This window comes from Ovis canadensis, chromosome 8 (assembly GCF_042477335.2).
Source record: "Ovis canadensis isolate MfBH-ARS-UI-01 breed Bighorn chromosome 8, ARS-UI_OviCan_v2, whole genome shotgun sequence".
Lineage (NCBI taxonomy): Eukaryota > Metazoa > Chordata > Mammalia > Artiodactyla > Bovidae > Ovis > Ovis canadensis.
Genome location: NC_091252.1, coordinates 71,499,788 through 71,522,801, shown reverse-complemented (window position 1 = coordinate 71,522,801; position 23,014 = coordinate 71,499,788). Strand labels below are relative to the sequence as shown.

The following is a 23,014-nucleotide window of genomic DNA, read 5'->3' as shown; positions in this document are numbered from 1 at the left end:
GAGTCAGCCATACAAATACATGTATCCATTCTCCCCAAACTCCCACCACCCAGCCTGCCACATAGCACTGAGCAGAGTTCCCTAGGCTATACAGTACAGAAAGGACAATTTTAGAAAGCAAAGATCTTTGCTTTTTGAAGGCAAAGATCATGGAACATGATTTTTACACCTTGATTCATTCATCCCTGACTGATACTAGTGTTAAACGTCCAGTCTTTGAGCACTTTTCTTCTACAGCTTCAAAGTTTCTCTTTGTTCTTTAAACAGTCTTCTATTTGAGGTAGATAAATGTTCTGAGTGTTAGGAAAAGAAATCCAAACTGTGTACCGAAAGATAATAGTCAGACCCACAAAAATCTAAGTGTTGGCACAGCTACACTTCCAACTGAGAACAGTAATTGGTTCTGAGGAATGCGCATCACTACAAGGGTGAGTGGTAAGGTGGTCTCCTTCAATTTCATCCCCTGGTTCTTACCACTATCAAAGTCTGCAGGCAGAGAGCCCCTACTGTCCTTGAGCTATTCCTCACTTAGAACCTGTGAATGAAGTAGTCGGAATGAAGTAGTACATGAATATAAAGATTAAAGACCTAGAATTGTTTATACATGCCTTCTCAAGTCCATTCTTCTTGAAACCAAGGTTGATGACTTTTTTAAAAAGTGATCATCTTTTTGTATATTCATGATACTGCTTTATAAACTTTTTTCTTCTGATTAATAATATATTGTGAGAAACTTTCCATCGTGATAATTATACATATGTACATAATTTTAGTGGCTGAATTCCGTTTCATTAAATGAATACACTGATTTATTTAAACAACTGTGGTTGCACAGTTCCACTGTTATATGTTTTTCATTATTTTAAGCAATACTTTAGTACACACCTGCCTACCCTTACTCAGTTTATTCCTTGGGAAAAAAATATCTTGAGGTACAGTGGGTTAGTGGAATAGGCAATAAAAGAAACAGAACTTTCCAATTTGCCTTTTTCTCCTTATTTCTGCTTTAATTATTAGTAAGGTTGGCTATATAGTTCTTGTTTTGTGATTTTTCTATGACTGTCATTTGCCCATTTTTCTGTTGGATTATTTATTTTTAATTGATTTGGTAGAGATTCTGAATAATAACCCCTTCTATCACTTTCTGTTAGCAGTTTTATCGAGGTATAACTGACAATAAACTGTATATATATATATTTTCTTTTTAGATTTTTTTTTTAGTGTGGACCATTTTAAAGTTTTTATTGAATTTGTTACAATATCATTTCTGTTTTATGTTTTGGTTTTTTGGCTTCTAGGCATGTGGGATTTTAGCTCCGTAACCAGGGATCCACCTTGCATTGTAAGGCAGAATTTTAATCACTGTACCTCCAGGGAAGTCCCCCTAAACTGCATATATTTTAAAAGTACACGCTGATAAGTCAAGTCATATTTATATACTTGTAAGACTATCACCTCAATCAAGATAATGAACATATCCATCGTCCCCCAAAGTTACTTTGTGCTCCTTAGTCATCTCCCTACCTCCTCCTCCCATGAGGCAAACACTGAATTATTTTGAATTTTCTAGATTTGTATATAAGCGAAACAGTATATGCCATATGCTCATTTTGTTGTTGTTGTTCTGGCTTCTGTCACTCATACTTACTTTGAAGTTTGTATTACTTTGTGTTTTAGAGTTTATCAATAGTTCTTTTTTATTTCTGAGTATTATTTTATTGTATTGCTATATCATGGTTTGTTTTTCCATTCACCTGTTGATGGGCATTTGAGTTTTATTTAGTTTTTAGCTACTACAAATAAAGGTGCTATGAATATTCACCTACATGTGTTTGTATAAACATATGTTTTTATTTCTCTTGAGTAAATTCGCAAGAGTAGAAGGGCTGGATCTCTTTGCAGACGTATGTTTTAAGAAGCTGCCAAACTGTTGTCTAAACTGGTTGTATCATTTAATTTTCTTACCAGTAGTCTATGTTTCAGTATCTCTGTATCTTTTCAAAATTTGAAATGGGTAATCCTTTTAATTTTAGACTTCGTAATTGGGTAGAGGGCTATTTCATTTTGATTTTAATTTGCCTATCTTTAATGACTAATGATGGTAACCACCTTTTTGGTGCTCACCATCCATATTTCTTTTTCAGTCAATTGTATGTTCGAATCTCTTGCCCGCTTGTAAAATGGGCTTGTTTGTTCTCTGATTGTTGACCTTTGAGAGTTAGGTTTCCTTTGTACATGTGGTGCTGTCAGATATGTGACTTGCAAGTATTTCTCCCTGTTTTTGGCTTTTCTTCTGTCTTAAGAACTTTAAAGAACAGACTTTGAAATTTTTATGAAGTCCAAAACTGCCATTTTTTCTTCTATGGATTTTTAAGTTGCATAATTATATAATCAAGGTAATACTATTTTAAATGATTGCTTTTTTTTCCCTTTGTACTTACAGGCATTTAAAAAATTTCAAATCCATTTATTTTAAATGAGATGCCTGTGAAAGCATCCTGAAAATCACAGAGTTACAGTAGAGGTGCTATTTCCTTCCTCCTCCTTCCACTCCTCATCGCCCCTGTCATCAAAAACATTCAACTTGTGAGCCTTCTGTTCCACTCTGGAGAATTAATCCAAAGGAAAACCTCCTTTAAAAAAACAAACTACGAAAGCACTTACTCACATACTTCCCAGGTGGCTCAGACACTAAAGAAACTGCCTGCAATGTAGAAGACCTGGGTTTGATCCCTGGGTCAGGAAGATCCCCTGGAGGAGGTCATGGCAACCCGCTGCAATATTCTTGCCTGGAGAATTCCATGCACAGACAAGCCTGGTGGGCTATCGTCTGTGGGGTCGCAAAGAGTCAGACTCAGACTGAGCAATTTAGCACTTTCTTTCACTTTTCTTTGCTTACATATGGTCTATAATGAGGTAAAATAGAAAACATTGTAAGTATTTAACAATAGGAGAATACATAAATAAACTGTGGTGCTTCTTTCAATGAGATATTGTAAGGCATTTATAAATGGTAATTATACAGTTGTAAAAATAGAAAAAAATTACATTTAAATTGAAAAACTGTTAAATTGTATTTATACTCATAACCTTACATAAAATGTACATATGGATAAAGATTAGGAGGGGCATAGAAATATGAAAACAGTTGTTTTAAAAGATAGGTTTGTGAATAATCATTTTTATTGTTTTTATATTTTCTTTAATTCTATTTTGTGTTTTTTTTTGTACTGTGTGTTCTGTATGTATCTCTTTAAAGCTAGGATCTTATTCCAGTGTGTTATATTTACCAGTCCCAGATACTGCATGGCCTTCCAGGCTCTGTTACACTGCCTGACATGAGGTTACCTGTGAAATCAGTTCGTTTCCTTCTTTATGGTTTTGTCAGTCATGTTGTATTATTATTATGCAGTATTTAAAATGTTTTATGCACTTTCTGATCATGTGTTTAATGCTTCCGTTTCATGGCTTAATTTTTCCATTGTACTTTTACTGTGATGATTAACTAATCATGGACTTGTTTTTTTTCCCAGTTGCCCAGCAGGAGGCTGAAATGTTCAGATGTTACAACGGAACCTTTCCATATCCTGGAATACACCAAAGTCAGGGTGCTTTATGCACCTGCCCTAAACTGCCTCGTCAAGGATCCTTTCAGACTGATGACTGTGTTCCCACTGAACATTCTTCAGTGAAGATGCAACAAGTGAAACAGAAAATCGATTCTGTCACAGTATGTTTATTTCATTTTATGCAGTAGACAAGTTGGAAACTTTAAAACTATTTCAATCCTGTTTTACACACCCATGCCAATAAATATTAATTGAATGGAAAAAGTGAGGGTTAGTCACTTAGTCATATCCAACTCTTTGTGACCCCATGGACTATAGCCCACCATGCTCCTCTGTCCATGTAGATTCTCCAGGCAAGAATACTGGAGTGGATTGCCATGCCCTCCTCCAGAAGATCTTCCCAACCCAGGGATTGAACTCAGGTCTCCTGCATTGCAGGCAGATTCTTTGCCACCCAAACCACTAGGCAATTCCAGTAGTTACTTAAAACTAGGCCTTCTTCTACGTGCATAGCTACTTTCTGGTACTTGTTTTAAAATCACTGACTTCAGTAAGCAAACTAAACTTAGGATAATCTATTATGTTTTCCTGGCCTGATAGATTCTGTAACTATCAGCCCAAGACCTGTTTCTCTATTTCAAACGTATGTGTCTATAGGCACATATACAGCATATAGGCACACACGTGTACGACAACCAACCAACCTGGAAAAATACTTAAAATATAAAAGAAACAGCCTTCTTAATATGCAAGAACTAAAAAACAAAGTAGTGAGACTTCAATTAGGAAATGGATAAAAGAAATAAACATGTACTTCCATAAAGAATAGGTACAAGTGTTTCATAAACGTATTTTACAGTTCCATCTCACTTCTAAGAAAGGTAGTGCCACCAAAACCAGATATTTGCTGCAAAACTGGAAAATAGATGATAAAAATGAGAAGGACAATGCTTGGTTAAAAGTCCTGTTTTATTCTGTTAGTGACAAATTACTATACAGTCTTTCTCAAAGTTAAGTGGTAAAATGTATTGAGAAGGTAGAACATCCTTAAAAATCCTTATACTCTTTGACCATAATAATTCTTTTACTGAGAATTAGCCTTAAAGACATGGACTTCACAGGCTTGTTTTTTGTTGTGTTCCCCCTTTTGGTGCATTGCCTGGCACTTAATAAATCATCCCTTCTTCTCCTCCTTTGATAGGAATATTGACCAGTTTTAAACCAAACATAGGAAGAACTACATTGAGACATCTTTAGTTTGGACTGTATTTTCTACCTCTCTCCTTTTCCTTTTTTATAGAGTTATAGAGTGTAAGTTATGCAGATCACACAGGCAAGGGGGATTAGGTTTAGTTGGAATATGGGGGAATTTATATGTCTCATATAAATTTTAGAATATATGACTATAAATTAATGATTTCAATGTTGTAAATCTGTATATTTTAACATTTTAAAATAACTGAATAATGCATTGTGTTCCAAATTTTAAGAGGAAGTATGAATAGATAAATGGAGTTTTAAAACTTAGAGAAAAATATTTATTCAGTAGGGGGACAAAAACTTGGCCTTGTCTAAAATATTGCATGGCAATATGACTTCATCTATAGACCTAAGAGCAACTCACAGACAGACATATAAAAAAAAATTTCCTACAGCCTGTCAGTCTTTACACTGTAAAGCTTAACATCTGGAATCACCTTGGTCTTGGAGCTTTTTACCTGCACCATCTTTTATAGCTGTCATCCTCAGATAAATGAAAGGATGTAAGAACAAATGAAAGTAGATGTACAGGAAAAAATTTTTTTAATGTATTTCCTAAAAATATTTTTTAAGATATGAAATCAAAGGCAAGGGGGAAATAAACTGATACTTTATTATAAGCGAAAAGCTTTTTGTTTTAGAATCATTGATTTATTTAGCTTTTGCTAAAGTTTACTTTTAAAAATTATTCAGATGTACGCTTTGGGATTGAGGTAGATCGAGGCTTCCTTTGGAAATGAAAGCCTTGTCTATGTGCTGTGGTTTTGTAAAACCATATATTTCCCGTGTTAAGAGAATTCTTTGAACTTTTTTTCAAATGTTCTCTGCAGATTGTTTTCTCTCAGAATGTAAGTAGTATGTATGGGAGTAAAAGCAAAATGTCATCTTTGTTCCCACGGAAGCTCCATTCTGTTTACATTTTGCAGGCATTTAGGTTCGCTAGATTCCCACCTTTGGTCACAGTGCTTTTTCTCATGTTTCCTGAACTGTGTTTTGTTTGTTATTGTTCAATCGCTTAGTCTTGTCCGACTCTTTGCAGTCCCACGGACTGCAGCATGTCAGGCTTCCTTGTCCTTTCCTATCTTCTGAAATTTGCTCAAACTCATGTCCATTGAGTTGGTGATGCCATCCAACCATCTCATCCTGTCACCTCCTTCTCCGCCTGCCCTCAGTCTTTCCCAGCATCAGGGTCTTTTCCAGTGAGTTGGCTCTTTGCATTAGGTGGTCAAAGTATTAGAGCTTCAGCTTCAGCAGCAGTCCTTCCAATGAATATTTAGGGTTGATTTCCTTTAGGATTGACTGATTTGACCTCCTTGCTGTCCACAGGACTCTCGAGAGTCTTCTCCATTTCAGTAGACCCCAGATTCCTTTTTCTGTTAGGTTTCTGTTACTTAGTTTATAAGAGACTCTGTCATTGGTCTTCTATGTAGAAGTCTAATAGAGAAAACTGTATTATTCTATATTATATAAGACTGTATCCCTGATTATACTTCATTCTTTGTAACCACAGAAGGAATGTTTTTCTAAGAAAATATAGTTCAAGTTTAGGGTGTGATTTGTGTATGTGTGAATTTTGCATAATAAGTTCAGCTCCGCAGACATTTCATAGGTGTTTACTCATGAATGAGTAAAAGTTGCCAAAAATAGATAATTTGCTGTTCTTGGTAGCTTTATCATTTACTCATAATAAAACTCAGCTGTTTCATACTTAACAGAGCCAGCACTGTGCTACCGCTGCAGCATCACCTACAAGGCTCTGCAACCCAGCGAAGACCTCACAGGTAGACAGAATCTTGAGAGCAGTGACACTGCTCATTCTAAGGTTTCAGACTCAGAATTTTGGTCTTATCAGTATATCCAGAGATCCTCAGAATCTGGGGTACCTGCTAAGAGTAAGCGGTCCTACAAAAAGTTGCTCTCCTATAAACTTAAATATCTTACAATGAAAAGTATACCTCTTCAGCTGCCTGAGCACTCAAGATCACTCTCCCTTTTAGAAATTTACCTACTATCTAGGTCAGTGATCACAGAGTCATAGGGTTTGAATGGGTTTAAAAAATGCTTTAGAGACTTCCCTGGTGGCCCAGTGGAATAAGATTCTGTGCTTCCAATGTAGGGGGCACAGGTTTGATCCCTGGCTGGGAAACTAAGAATCCCATGTACTGCATATGGTGTGGCTGAAAAAATTTTAAATAGAAATTAATAACTAAAATACTGTATGCCAGTTTTGGAAAAAAAATAATTAATTTTCTCTATCCCATGGGAGATTTCATCTTATAATAATTAGTGATAGTTAACTCTTATTTCAGAGAAGGCAATGGCAACCCACTCCAGTACTCTTGCCTGGAAAATCCCATGGGACAGAGGAGCCTGGTAGGCTGCAGTCCATGCGGTTGCTACGAGTCAGACACAACTGAGCGACTTCACTTTCACTTTTCACTTTCATGAATTGGAGAAGGAAATGGCAACCCACTCCAGTGTTCTTGCCTGGAAAATCCCGGGGACGGCGGAGCTTGGTGGGCTGCCATCTATGGGGTCGCACAGTCAAGACACAACTGAAGCAACTTAGCAGCAGCAGCAGCAGCAACATCTATTTAATTATGGTTAGTAACTGACATAATGAATTTCCAGAACTGTGCTAAGTGTTTTACATGTTCATTGTATTTAACCCTCAAAACCATCCTATAACATAGATGCTAGTGTTATCCCCATTTTAGAGAAGATTCTAGTTGAGGTTTTCAGAGATCAAGCAGTGTTGCCAATCTTACACAGATGGAAACATTGGAGCTGAGATTTAGTCCAGGCCATCAGAATCCCACGCCCCAGTCAGTTTTACTGTTTCCTTTTAGTGACTGAGATTACTAATATCCTTCAGATGTAGGGTATGTCCCTTCACAGTTTCTGGATTTGAAAAAAAAAAAAAAGGATGTTCTTTTTCAGTTCTCTTTTTCTCTAAACTCCACATTGTTAACATTTTTCTCTAGTTCTATACTAGACTGATGATACATGCTGGTTAACTTTAATTGGACTTGAGTATTATTTGTATCTGTTTAGCAGCAAATTTCCAAGTCATTTATTTTATGTTGACTTTGACTAATTTCTTTTTTCAAAAGTGACTTTTTTTTGGACTTATCCCATGAGTTGTAGGCAATTCCTTTCTTTTGCTCCTCCAGTCATATACTTTACTCTTCAGAAATGTTTATTATTAGATTTCCTCTGGAGTAAATTATTAATGTGAGAATTATATGTATGGGTATTGTTATTTATGGAGATACTTCTATACTGCAGTTCAGACTGTGTCTTTTAGATATGTTAGTGTTCCAGTACAAAATTTTAGTGTTTGCGTTACATTTATTGAGGAGACAAACTTTTCTCCTGTGAGGAGACACAGGCAGATACATGTGGGCCCTCCAGAGTCTTCTTTGTCAGTGCCTTTTCTTTTGGCAAGTTAGATTTACCAAAGTCATGTCACCGAGTCTCTTAATTTTACCCTCTCCGCAGCTCATTGGAACAGGACGGAGTGACACCTGCATGTGAGAGATTAAAAAACACTCTCCCGGATGTTGATTTTGGTTTTTAAAAAGATTAATAGTTGAATGTGTTAAAAAGAATTGATATTTTTAAATGAAGTTATGGCTATCTCTTTACTTATTTTATTGTGTTTCTTTTAGGAGGTGATACAAGCCTGTGCAGCGAAGGTAAGTGGTTTTTTATGCTAGGAAGGCAACTTCAGTTTCCATTGTGATGACCCACAGAATTGAAACGTACCATTCATAGTTTTAATAGAACTTTTGGAAAAACTTCTTCTGATACCTGTTTGTTACAATTGGTGTTGAATTTATCAAGGAATCATAATAGTAGAACCTGAGAATTTAGCAAGTAGCTTACTGTTTTTGAAGATTTAAGAATATTAAGGAATTGGGATGAATCAATACTTTGGGTAAAGGGTGAGTAAGATCATTTCCTTCTCTGAGAGAAATACAATGTGATACTTTATAGGTAAGAGACACCAGCACAGTTCCAGTGTGTGAATGGGGCGTAAAGTGTATAAGCCTTGAAATGAATGGAAGCTGTGCACAAACAGTAATAATATATTGTGCTCTGGATTATTTGTGCCTTGTTTCATACTTCCTTTCCCATTTAACTATGTAACAGTCCTGAGAGACAGGTTAGAGATGATTGTTATTCCACTTATAGAAAGGAGGAAAATGAAGTTGAGAGAGGTTTAAGTGATTTGCCCAAGACCCCAAAGTCAGTCTGAAAATGGAGATCGATATGAAGAGGCTCTTGGTTGGTAAACAATTGCAACTAAACTATATCTGAGTTGCTTTCAACCTAGCAGCTTTCTTTAGTTTTCTTCCTTTTACCAGCAAGGTTATTTTATGTACAAACTTCAACTCAGTTGTCAAGAAAATAAGTTTTATTTAAAAGAGCTGGAATGACACCACTTGTCCATTCTTCCCTCTTATTTTCTCCTGTCCATTTCCAAAATTCAGGTGAATCATGAGATATCCGTTTATTTGTCATATATGGTTATATATTGTCACAAAGTAAAAGGGTGAGGTCTCCGGAAGGGAAAGAATTAAAGTGGTATTAGTACAGTCAAAGCCTGCTTTATGTAATGTCAGTGCAATAGAAATACTGTCTTTACTCAGCAGACACCTCCTACCACGTGGCAGGTGCTTAGAATACAGAAGTTAGTAGGCTATTGTCTTGTTCCACATGAGGCATCTTGTGGAGGAAATGTGTCAGAAAACACTAGGCTTATCCCATCACTGAGCTGTCCAGTATCAGTCAGGACCCATCACTTTTTTACCTAATTATCACAAGTCAACAGGAAATAGAATAGAGACAAGGGGAAGGAAGATGAGGGGAAAAAAAGAGAACAAGCTTTATTCTGACTTGCGCTGCAGATGTTCAGGAAACTTGTTCCTGATAGCAATGATTGGTGTAATGATTGTAGCTCCAAGATTACTAAATGTTCTTAAGTATGTATAGTGTATAAAACTGGAGTCAAAAAATAGTTTATCCTCTTGCTTAGCAGTTCAGAGCTATTTCTCTTTATTTTTACAAATATGTTATGTACCCCTCTTTTGTAATGCTGTCTGAATGCCCAAAGAGTAAAGTGTTCTGCACATATTTGGCAAGGCTTTATGGAGAACATCCTCTGCTAATCTGGAAACTTCCTGAGGGTAGAGGTTCATGTCATTCATCTTCGTGTTCCTAGTACTTAACAAAAAGTAGAATAAATTATGATTGCAAATATGACATTTTTGGAAATCAGTCAAGGTATGGAAAGATTGGGCTTCCCAGGTGACGCTAGTAGCAAAGAACCTGACTGCCACTGCAGAAGACATAAGAGATGCAGGTTTGATCCCTGGGTCAGGAAGATCCCCTGGAGGAGGGCAGAGCTACCCACTCCAGTATTCCTGCCTGGAGAATCCCATGGACAGAGGAGCCTGATGGGCTACAAAGAGTCGGACATAACTGAAGAGACTTAGAAGCAGTAGCAGGAGCATGGAAAGATTAACCTATAGTGTCTTTAGTTATTTTCTTTTTTTATGACAATTTTATTGATGACTTTCCTGGTGGCTCAGACGGTAAAGCATCTGCCTACAATGTGGGAGACCCGGGTTTGACCCCTGGGTTGGGAAGATACTCTGGAGAAGGAAATGGCAATCCACTCCAGTACTATTGCCTGGAAAATCCCATGGACAGAGGAGCCTGGTAGGCTACAGTCTATGGGGTCACAAAGAGTCGGACACAACTGAGCAACTTCACTTTTTTTGAGATATAATACACATACCACAATAGTCATGCTTTCAAAGTGTACAGTTTATGGGTTTTATCATATACATAGAATTGGCAACCATCACTATTGTTTCTCCAAAAAGAGAGATTTTTCCCTCCAAAAAGAAACCCCATTTTCTCTTAGCAGTCATTCTCCATTTCTGGGTAAGGACATGCACACAGGCACACACACGTGCACACACACCCCACCCCCCAAACAAAGCACTCAAACTCCTGGTAACCAGCAGGAGTGGTTTATACTTTCTGTCTCTATATATTTGCCAACTGGTTATTTAATATAAATAGATTCGTAACATATATGGTCATTTATTACTGGCTTTCCATAGCTTAGAATAGTGTTTTCTTGAGTCCACTTGATAAGGAACTGATCCTGTCCTGCGAAAGTTCTCATCTAGATGTTAAACTGGCATGCTGAAGGAGCAGAAAGAAGATCACTAATCTTAAGTGGGATAGTGAGCAAGTGAGGAAGAGCAGTGTTTCATGACAAGTTGGGGAGAAGCTCAGGAGATCAAGCCAGACTTTTAAACGGTCTTGTAAGCATGGTAATGTAGAGGAGGAAAAGCTTTACCTTCTGCCCTTATAGGTTCTGTGACTGGTCTAAGGATTAAATTGGCATAGACAGATTAACAGGAGAAAAAAATGCAATTTTAATTTCATACATATGTGAGCCCCACAAAGATGTGGGATGCCAAAGACTGCCAGTTAGCTGGGACTTATATACCATCCTAAGCCTAGAAAAGGGATGGAGGACTCTGACACTTTTGGGGCAGAAGGCAACTCAAGAGAAGGTAAGAGAAGGAGCTGATTGGTAGACATAAGTCTCTCAGGTGAAAAAGTTGTTCCTAATGATAGATGGCTTTTTTCCTGGTATAGAACCCCATTCTAATGTCTGTTGCTTCTACTCTGTGTTCAGAATGCCTGTGTTTATAGTTTCTCAAAATAATCCTTATGCAAAAGAGGCACATTTTTGGGTGGCATATTCTACTATCCTTCAGTAAGGAGTGTAGGATATTAGAGAAACAAGTGACTGAGATGTTAAGCTGGAAAGAACGTGAGAATGGATTTTATTTTGTTTATTTATTTTTTTATTTATTTATTTTGAGAATGGATTTTAAAAGGCGAGTAACAGTCTTCAGATCAAGGAAGAGGAGATTGTGGCTTATACTAAGATGGTGTTACAAGGTAAACCAAGGCATATTAAACATTTTAGGAGGGTTTTCTTTGAGCAAAAATCGAATTCAAATTGGTTAGGGCCAAGCCTAGGGTCATTTAGAAGCTTTTCACCAGCAGGAGCTGGGGAAAGACTCCTAGAGAGAAAAGGCAGAAGCAGAACAAGGAAGTTACTGATTGGCTATAGTTTAAAGCCCAGTTGGCTATTGGGATTAGTTGTCCTTAGGTTTCAGTGTTGAAACCTCGAAGTATTTACAGGCTTAGATTTTGGTTTGCTTATGTGATCATAGGCCACCTGGCATTAAAGCCACTTCAGTCTAATCCTTGAATTGGTTTAAGAGTTGTAATAATGGGAGTGCAAGCAGTGGACAGATTTAGGATGTATTTTAGAAGTAGATTCAGCACAACATGGTGATGGATTAGATGTGGTGTAAGTGAGAGAAGGAGAAATTAGAAATCACTTCTGTGTTGCTGCTTACAGCCACTGTGTAGATGCTGGTAGAGCTTTTTAATGAGATGAGGACTGCTGGAATGGAGTTTTCTATATGAATGTAGCCAAGAAGTAAGCAATTGGATATTTGAATCTTGAGCCCTGGGGAGAGCTCAGGGTAAAAGCTGTATTTGTTCTAAACTGTCAGATTTGGTACGATCACCTGGAGAGAGAGTATAGCTAAGTACCTGAGACCCTGAAGAGAGTATGTCAGGAAGTCTCACAGGAAGTATTTTAAGAAAGAGGAGTGATAAGCAGTCACATGCTATTGAATGAGTAAAACGAGGACAGAAAATTGGCAGGATGATGTCCTTTGGTTTCCTAGATGAGTGCTGTTTCAGTGAGTGGTTGAGAGAAAAGCTCAGTTGAAGTGGGTTGAAGACAGAATGGGAGTCGATAAAGCAGAGACTGTGTAGACCATTCTTTTAAGAAATTTTAACTGAGGAGCAGAGAAGCAGCAACTGGAGGAGAACATTAGATGGACAATATTAAAGTATGTTTATTTGCTGCTGGGAATAATTCAGTGGTGACGGAGAAATTGATAACGTCTCATGGAGGTGGTTATTGCTGGACTCAAGTCCTTGAAGAAATGAGAGGGAATCAAATTCTGAATGCCAGTGGAGAAACTGGCCTTTAAGAGGAGTGTTCATCCTCTCTGATAGGCACATAGGTAGAAACTATGGGTAGATGCTCAGATAAAGATTTGATGATGGAAAGATAAAAAGAGTTCTCATCTCATTACTTCCAAGACAGTAATTGGTATTAGAAGTCTTCCGTTGCTCTCACATAAACTTATAATTTCCAAATTTCCTTGCTCTTTCCTTTGCTTAGAGACGGATTGAATCATATCAGAAATGGTATTGCCTGGAGGAATCTCTTTCCATTAAGCTTTGTATGATTCCTCACAAGTGGGATTAATCTGTTTTTCTCATGTTCCCAGACACATTGATTCATACTTGGCATGTTATTTAATTGAGTTTATTCTGCCTTAAATTATAATTAATTTTGCCTATATTCTCCAGAATTAGAGTATGAATTTCCTCAGGGAGGAACAATTCTATTCTTTCTTTCCTCTCATCTTCCTCTCCTCTCTTCCTTCTTTCTGTTTTTTTAGATTTTACATGGTATTGTTTCCAGCTCTAATCTTTACATGTCTGAATTTCCCTACTTCTCTGTAAGCTTCTTGAAGCCAGAGGACTTTTATCTTTTTATTTCAATTATTAATGTCATGTGTATTCAGTTCAGTTCAGTCACTCAGTCATGTCCAGCTCTTTGCAACCCCATGGGCTGCAGCACGCCGGGCCTCCCTGTCTATCACCAACTCCCGGAGCTTGCTCAGATTCATGTCTATTGAGTCAGTGATGCCATGCAACCATCTTATCCTCTGTTATCCCCTTCTCCTCCCGCCTTCAATCTTTCCCAGCATCAGGGTCTTTTCAAATGAGTCAGTTCTTCGCATCAGGTGGCCAAAGTATTGGAGTTTCAGCTTCAACATCAGCCCTTCCAATGAACACCCAGGACCAATCTCTTTTAGGATGGACTGGTTGGATCTCCTTGCAGTCCAAGGGACTCTGAAGAGGCTTCTCCAACATCACAGTTCAAAAGCATCAGTTCTTCTGCACTCAGCTTTCTTTACTGTCCAACTCTCACATCCATACATGACTACTGGAAAAACCATAGCCTTAATTAGATGGACTTTTGTTGGCAAAGTAATGTCTCTGCTTTTTAATATGCTGTCTAGGTTGGTCATAACTTTCCTTCCAAGGAGTAAGTGTCTTTTATTTTTATGGCTGCAGTCACCATCTGCAGTGATTTTGGAGCCCCCCAAAATAAAGTCTGCCACTGTTTCCACTGTTTCTCCATCTATTTGCCATGAACTGATGGGACCATATGCCATGATTTTAGTTTTCTGAATGTTGAGCTTTAAGCCAACTTTTTCACTCTCCTCTTTCACTTTCATCAAGAGGCTTTTTAGCTCCTCTTCACTTTCTGCCATAAGGGTGGTGTCATCTGCATATCTGAGGTTATTGTTATTTCTCCTGGCAATCTTGATTCCAGCTTGTGCTTCATCCAGCCCAGCATTTTTCATGATGTAGTACTATGCATATAAGTTAAATAAGCAGGGTGACAATATACAGCCTTGACGTACTCCTTTTCCTATTTAGAACCAGTCTGTTGTTCTATGCTGGGTCATATGATGGTTTTATTCCTAGTTTTTTTTTTAAGGAATCTCCATACTGTCTTCCATAGTGGCTGTATCAATTTACATTCCCACCAACAGTGCAAGTGCGTTCCCTTTTCTCCACACCCTCTCCAGCGTTTATTGTTTGTAGACTTTTTGATGATAACCATTCTGACCTGTGTGAGGTGATACCTCATTGTGGTTTTGATTTGCATTTCTCTAATAATGAGTGATGTTGAGGATCTTTTCATGTGTTTGTTAGCCATCTGTATGTTTTCTTTGAAGAAATGTCTGTTTAGGTCTTTTTCCCACTTTTTGATTGGGTTGCTTGTTTTTCTAGCATTGAGTTGTATGAGCTGCTTGTATATTTTGGAAATGAATCCTTTGTCAGTTGTTTCATTTGCTGTTATTTTCTCCCATTCTGAGGGTTGTCTTTTCACTTTGCTTATAGTTTCCTTTGCTGTGCAAAAGCTTTTAAGTTTAATCATGTCCCACTGGTTTACTTCTGTTTTTATTTCCGTTACCTCTAGGAGGTGGGTCATAGTGGATCTTGCTTTGGTTTATGTCATCGAGTGTCCTGCCTGTGTTTTTCCTCTAAGAGTTTTATAGTTTCTGGTCTTACATTTAGGTCTTTAATCCGTTTTGAGTTTATCTTTGTGTATGTGTTAGGAAGTGTTCTAACACTCTTTTACATGTATCTGTCCAGTTTTCCCAGCACCATTTATTGAAGAGACTGTCTTTACTCCATTTAATATTCTTCCCTTCTTTGTCAAAAATAAGGCACCCATAGTGCATGGGTTTATTTCTTCCTCTCCAGTATTCCTGCCTGGAGAATTCCATGGTAGGAGGTTACAGTCCATGGGGTTGCAAAGAGTCAGACACAGCTGAGTGACTAACATTTTAGCTTTCAATTTCAGCTATGGAATCACAGTCAAAGATAAAATAGAAGAACAAAAGATGCTCCTAGTGCTCTTATCACTTAAGAAATGACAACTGTTTTAGGAGTTCTGTGCCAAGAACTAGGGCCAGAGACCTATATGTATATATTTTTCTATTATTTCATACCCCTGTTTCTAGATTTAAATATGGGTATTGAGTTTCTTACTTTTAAGCCCATTATTCTGTAATTCTTATCATCAAAAAGTCAGTTACATTTGAGAAGTCTTGAATATAAATACCACCTTAAATTTGGGTAAGGTTTTAAAACATGCACTGCTTTCATATGTATTAATGAGTTTGACTTTTTATAAGGTTATACCAGCCATTTACTTAACAAATGTATATAAACAAAACCTGTCCCTTACCTTCAAAAAGATTATAGTCTCAGGGATGATAGCTTACTAAGTAAGCATCCTAAAGTACTACCAGTGCCATGATACTATAAGGTGTGGGAATAGTGGGGAGACAAAGAAGGAGGTCCATCTGGTCAACAAAGGTCAGTCTAGTCAAAGCTGTGGTTTTTCCAGTTCTGATGTATGGATACTGCAAGGAGATCAAAGCAGTCAATCCTAAAGGAAATGTGTCCTGAATATTCATTGGAAGGACTGATGCTGAAGCTGAAGCTCCAATACTTTGGCCACCTGATGGGAAGAACTGACTCACTGGAAAAGCCCCTGATGCTGGGAGAGATTGAAGGTGGGAGGAGAAGGGAACGACAGAGGATGAGATGGTTGGATGGCATCACTGACTCAATGGACATGAGTTTGAACAAGCTCCAGGAGTTGGTGATGGACAGGGAAGCCTGGTGTGCTGCAGTCCATGGGGTCGCAAAGAAGTCGGACATGACTGAGTGACTGAGCTGACTGAAAGTAGGAGGAGATAAGTTCTAATGGGAAGGTCTGAAAGACTTTTCGTGCCTGATGTAACACTTGAGCTTAGGCTTGGAGAAGAAGTCAGTATCAAAAAGGAAGATGGAGCCAGGAAGGAAGCACATTCCAGGAAACAGGAAACGCATGAACTGAGTCACAGAGACATGAAGCAGTGTGGAATGTCTGGGGAGCAATATGCAATTTGTTGCAGCTGGAACATAGGAGATAGAGCTATAAGGTTGGAAAGCTAGTAGTTGTTATAATATAGAAAGCTTTGTTTGCCGTACTAAAAAGTATAGATTTTATCTGGTGGAATAGTTGATGATGGGTTTTAAACAAAAGTGTTTCTCAATAAAATTAGCATTTTAGAAAAATCACCCTGGTAGCAGTATAGAAGAAGAATCAAGAGATGGGAAAACAAATCAAGAGACTATTGCAGTGGTAGCACTGATGATGGAGAAGAAGTGGAATCAGATGCCAGAGCACCTGACTGCCTAAATGAGCAACTCTGTGTGGAGTGGGAGGAAGCTGTCCAGGGTGATGCCCATCTGTCTGGCTGGAACAGCAGAGTGGGTGATGAGAGCTTTCCCCGAGGAAGTGAAAAGCATGGGAAAGGTTAGTTTGATTCTGAACTTACTGACCAGAAGAGTTTTACATGAAAAAATTGTCAGCATGAAAGGCAGATGAAGTGATGAAACCATACATCTTTGCCTGGGATGACCGTGTGGTGTGAAGGAAGTAGAGAACCCAGTGGGTCTAGCAAGCAACACGGGAGAAGCAGTTGCAGGATCACCAACAGAAAATGGTTTCCCAGAAACAGGAGAGTGATTGACAGTGTCAGATGTCTCAGAGGCCTGAGTGAATCTGCCAGATTTGATCATTTGAAGCCCATGATGACTTTAGTTTCAGATTTAGTGTTCTGATAGATACAAGCTTTGTTGTAGCTGCATGAAAGTGAATGGCTGAGCTATATAGATAGCAGTTATTGGCTGTTTTTCCAGAACTTTAACTTTCAGTGAAGGTTAAGGAAATTTATGGAATCATAGTAAGAATTACTTGTTTTCTATTTTGTAGTAAAGTGAAAAGATTAATGCTTATAGCCTGTAGACAAACAGCCTGTAGAGAATTTGGAAGAGCCTTAAGGATAGCCACATGGAGAAGGAAATGAAACCCACTCTAGTATTCTTGCCTGGAGAATTCCGTGGACAGAGGAGCCTGGCAGGCTACAGTCCGTAGGGTTGCACAGAATCAGACATGTCTAAGCATGCATGCAAAGATATCTTCAAGGGAATAGCTGGAGGATTAATTTTAAATGGAAGAGTACCTCTTTGTCTGGGCTTCCCTGATAGCCCAGTTGGTAAAGAATCTGCCTGCAATGCAGGAGACCCCGGTTTGATTCCTGGGTCGAGAAGATGCCCTGGAGAAGGAAAAGACTAGCCACTCCAGTATTCTGGCCTGGACTATACAGTCCATGGGGTCACAGAGTTAGACATGACTGAGCGAATTTCTCTTTCACCTGTTTATCTGACACTGGAAGAAAAGAGAGGAGGACAGGTTTAAGAGGTGTGTTCTTGGAAGTGAGGATTTCAGGGGATTCAGAACCAAATTTTCTCTCTGGAGTAAGGAGATATACTAAGAGAGAAAAGAGGTGAAGGTTTGTATTGTAGTATGCAGCAGGTTAATTGGCTTTCTCTGAGGTATATTACTACTGGGTAAGTGATTTGAACCAGTACTAGATCTTAATTTTGAGTTTTACACATGGGAATATATTAGTAATCTTTGAACCATCAGCCATTATACTCAAAAAATCTTGATTAAATATTACAAAATAAAATGTTGTGATGACTGATCCCCATTTGAATTCTGGTTTAGTTAATACTGTAGGAGTGAGCTAATTTGAGGAGAGATTTTCTAGCTCATTACCCCACTGTAAAAATTTATCTTTAACAGTAGCAATGTTTCTTCCCTATCCCTCACTCCATTGTCCCAATTTATAAGGGCAGTACCTAGGACCTAGAGAGATCATGTTGCGTTTCTCTTTATGACATCACGGCCTACTCATTTCTTAGGTTTTACTAACCTAGATATCACAGAAATGTAAGCTGCTTTTAGAACTTATGAGGTGTTCGGATAACTGACTTCAGATAACTTGAATCTCACTTTGGCTCAAGTTTTCTGTTTAACTTGTTTTGTAATACTGGGATTTTAATTTTTACAGCAGACATATAATTTGCAACAAAAAATTTCCTAGGAGCTGGTTTTAGAAATGTTTTCGAGTTAAAATGTTATCTGCATTGTTGTTCAAATTTAGTTTAAAAAAAATAGCTGTCCAGAAGAAGGGGGGCACATTTGTTAACATAAGTATTATAAACAGTGCTAATATATTTTCTGTTATCATTAAAAGAAAGTTTAAAGTGTCTTCACAAGTTGAAACTTTGAAAACAATTCTTCAGGTGAATAAAGCATATAAAGTCAGCTAAAAGGATTAGACTTGTAAGTATATATAGAAATGAGTGTTACATATCTCCCAATGATTTTACAATTTAATCACTAAAAGGTAAACTATTGCTAACCTGTTTAGCTTTGTGCATTCAATTTGAGGTTAGAGCAATGGCTTTTTTAACATGAAAATTAACTCCTCCTAGAGAATTAGTATTTGCATATTTTACCAAAACTGATTATACCCTGAAAGAACAGGCAAAACAGATTTTGTGATTAACTAGGCAGTTCTAGGTGGTTATTTTTTTCTTTTCTTCCATTATGAATTTTATTAAATTTTTATGCTTTTCATTTTCCACAGTATGGAGGTATTAAACTGACTTTGGCAGACTGTGGTTTTTGCATGAAGCAAGCAGAAAAGTGTTTTGTAAAAAGAGGATAGATTGTTGTAGGGTAGACTATCTTAGCCAACCTTTCTGTTGTTGTAAAATTATTAAGCAATTCTTTTCCACAGCATATGTTTCAAAAATAGATATTGCTTCACTCTGTATAATGGTTGTTATTATTTTTCTTCCTTTAAATGAATTAGTGAATATGTATAAGCTCACTTCGAAAATACTTTGAGTTCTAATTTCAGATCACTATTAGTTCAGTTCAGTTCAGTCGCTCAGTAGTGTCCGACTCTCTCTGCGACCCCATGAGTCGCAGCACGCCAGGCTTCCCTGTCCATCACCAACTCCCGGAGTTCACCCAAACTCATGTGCATCGAGTCAGTGATGCCATCCAGCCATCTCATCCTCTGTCGTCCCCTTCTCCTCCTGCCCCCAATCCCTCCCAGCATCAGTCTTTTCTAGTGAGTCAACTCTTCACATGAGGAGGCCAAAGTATTGGAGGATAGTGATTAACAATTATCCCACACCTTAGAAACGGAGTTATCCTCCCTGTTATGTTACCACTCATCACTTCATGAACATTTGAATAGTCTCTAAAGATATGTCAAGAGAGGGCAGAAGTGTAGAAATGCTTAGAAAAACCATGTAATTGTAGATCATAATTGGATTTTTTAAAACAGCATTTTACTTAGAAAAAGTGGCAAGTCTCAGTTTGAGTGGAGTCATTCAAGTATCCTATTTGAGCTTTCTTGGTATTCATTTTTTGCTTTAGCACAAGTAATTTTCTGAAGAGGAAGACTGAAAAGCAAATTTATGTGTATGTGTGTGTGTGCACATGTGCGTGTCCAGCATACACCTGCTTTTTTACACCAGATTTCAAAATGCTTTGTTTGACAGGTAGGATTAAAATTTTCAAGAACACAGAAGTAAAACTGAAAAATGATTCTAAAAAAGAGAAGTGAATTAAATAGTTAAGTGATAAATATGTCAGTTTGTATATAGTACTTCCATATAAAAGCATAGCATTCTGAAAAATTTACTGCATCATCTTACTGCATTACATATTTTAAAATTACCCTTGCTTGTAGTGATGTTAATAATAATAGCTAATATTTATATAACACTTGATTTGTATAGCACTTTAGGATCCTCTTTGTGGACATACTCTGTTTAATCTATTTCATTAGTGTTATTTAGTGCTTTAGGGTTAGCCTGTGTTTTAATACCAATTCATTATTGTCAGTCTTCAAGCACATTTCCTTTGAAGTTTATTTACTGTTTTTGTTATCAATGTAAATAGTCAACTTTAATTTTGGTCAGTGTTTAATAATGGCTTCTTATAGAATTTTTCTAGCTGGATAGTTTTTCTTAGCATTGATGTAATATTTGACCCCATCTAATAACTAATTTGGAAAATATTTTTCTTTTTCATAAGATGATACCACAATAGTTTAGGAACCTTAGAGCAATACTCGCACATGATCTTAGTTGACTTTTTCACAAAATTATCTTTCTTTCAAAAGAAAAACTTAATCTTATATACCATTTACTGTCACTATTTGAAAGGAGAGAAGCATTTACAAATATTATGTAAATAATGAGTCAGAAAAAGGGCATGTAACCACAACCAGTACTGTTGTTCTATGTATAGAACATCAAAAGGGAATTTTTAAATACTAATACAGTGGAAGTCCTCTGTATAGTTTTGAGTATTTCAAAAAAGAGAGAGAAAGGAGCTACTTTCCTATACTAATATTTACATACCGTAAACTGTCATTTTTAACAGTTTGTTAATTAACAGATTACTTTTTTTACAGAAAATTAGAAATTTAAACATTTCCTTTTTTCAAAATTCAATCACGTTTTATCATGCTTTTTGAAAGTGGTAAAAATGATAAGATATAATGATTGATTTATTAATAATGAAAAAGAGACTAGATTGCTGCTGAAATTATCTGAATTGCAAGATGAACTTACTAATTTACTAAACATTTAAGCCTTTTTCTGTGAAGTGTATTTTTCATACACTTACAATGTTACAGTGTAGTTATAATGTAGTTACAATGTTGCACTTGTTATGCATTTCATTTCATTTCATTTCATTTCTGAGTACAGACCATAGTACTTGGGCAATTGTAGTAGAATGGGCAATTGTAGTAGAATTTTTGTGCTGTTGAACATTGTATTTACTTATAGAAAATTTGTCTGTTCATTATTTGAGTTGTTTTTTGAAAACTGTCTTAAGAATAAGATTTTTTGATACAGTAGAAACTATTTCACTTGGCTAGTTAAGTTGCAGCTGTGTTATCTGTGTCACTGTGATACCTATAAACATGAACATTACAGGTGCTTTCTGTACAGTATCTGAAAAGGAAGTACTTGTTCTTTCAAAAATGCTAAGGAAATGTGCATGTGAAACATTTAAAAACTCTTTCTTAATTGAAAGCAGTCCAGGAGTCACTTATTTTTTGCATTTTTTTATTTCTGGCATAACTTTTAAGACCACTCTAAGTTACTAATAAAGTCAGTTCCATGATAAGCAAACTTATTTTCAAAGTAAGGCTGATTGTAAAAACTATAGAGTTTTGTAAACTCTTAAAAACTAAGCATATAAATCATTGTCACTCCTTTTGACATGTTCCCTGGTTTGCATTGTAAGCAAATATTTCTCATCCACTATTTGCATCAGTAACCCAGGAAATTACGCTTTCATTTCTGATTTGCCTTTCCTATTACAGGTCAACAAAAATCTCTCATTCACTTCGACATCAGCCTCCTCACAGCAGTCTAAGTCAAAACAATCAAACGTGCTGGACGCTCATCAGATTCTGCGTCAGTTCGGTTTCACTCAAACCGGTGAGCCCCTTTCTTACTTTGACTATTCTGTAAATGTTCAGATTCTATTTTTTAATGGATGTCATGTATTTCACTTCAGAAGTACGGCTCATAGCATTATAACGGTCAATTTTCACACTTGGTGAATTATATTCCAGCATTTTTTTCTTTAAAAATCACTAAATTATTTCAAAAGCAAATTTGAATTTGGTGACTTTAATGGTAGATACTCTCATCTTCTATTCTTTTGAGCAGATAATTGAAAAGTCACAGAACATGAGTTTTATATCTGATTCAGTTTCCTGTGGGTTAAGGAACCATAGTTTATGGATAATCAGATTTTGTAATTCATTTCAAAGAAAGCCCAGGTAAAATGCATTTTGGTAGAAACACGATGCATCCTGCCAAAATATCACGTTTCTTCAAAATTGGAAAATTAACAAAAGATGCAAAGAAGCTAGTTATTAAAATGTATATCAAGCACAGAGTTGAAACGAACTGAACAATTGCAAATTATAGGCGAATATTTTAAATTAATTTGAATAAGGTTTTCAAAGAATCTCAGAGAAGAAGCATCTAAGTGAGAAGTGTATATTTTTGGTATTGAAAGATGTCTGCTTCTGTTAGCTTTTGGTATTTTATAATTTTTTTTCTACTGTGGAAATCTTTCAGAAAGATGAGAGAACTGAGAATAACAAAACAGTTGTCTTTGACAAAGAAGAAACTTGAGCTTGACGAGATCAGCTTAAGTTATTTAGAACTTTAGGAACAATATTACTTTTCTACTTTGAAGGTTTTTGGAGTTTGCCTATGAAGTTAGTGTAATATTGCTGAGTTACATATTCGGTTCAGTTCAATTCAGTTGCTCAGTCGTGTCTGACTCTCTGCGACCCCGTGAGCATGGCAGACCTCCCTGTCCATCACCAACTCACGGAGATACCAAAATTCATGTCCACTGAGCCAGTGATACCATCCAACCATCTCATCCTCTGTCGTCCCCTTCTCCTCCTGCCCTCAATTGTTCCCAGCATCAGGGTCTTTTCAAATGAGTCAGCTGT

At 37.0% G+C, this 23,014-nt stretch overlaps 1 protein-coding gene across 6 annotated transcripts in view; it reads left to right on the top strand.

Annotated features, from left to right (window-relative positions):
• AHI1 (Abelson helper integration site 1) overlaps window positions 1–23,014 on the top strand; it is a 223,063-nt gene that overhangs the window by 88,051 nt on the left and 111,998 nt on the right. For 5 of the 6 annotated variants that reach the window (XM_069599286.1, XM_069599285.1, XM_069599289.1 and 2 more), the window contains 3 exons: window positions 3,534–3,730; window positions 8,501–8,527; window positions 21,860–21,977. In XM_069599286.1, coding sequence (XP_069455387.1) covers window positions 3,534–3,730; window positions 8,501–8,527; window positions 21,860–21,977 — 342 coding nt within the window. Of the gene's footprint in view, window positions 1–3,533; window positions 3,731–6,544; window positions 7,433–8,500; window positions 8,528–21,859; window positions 21,978–23,014 lie in introns of those variants that run through there. The other variant, XM_069599288.1, reaches the window with a different exon arrangement.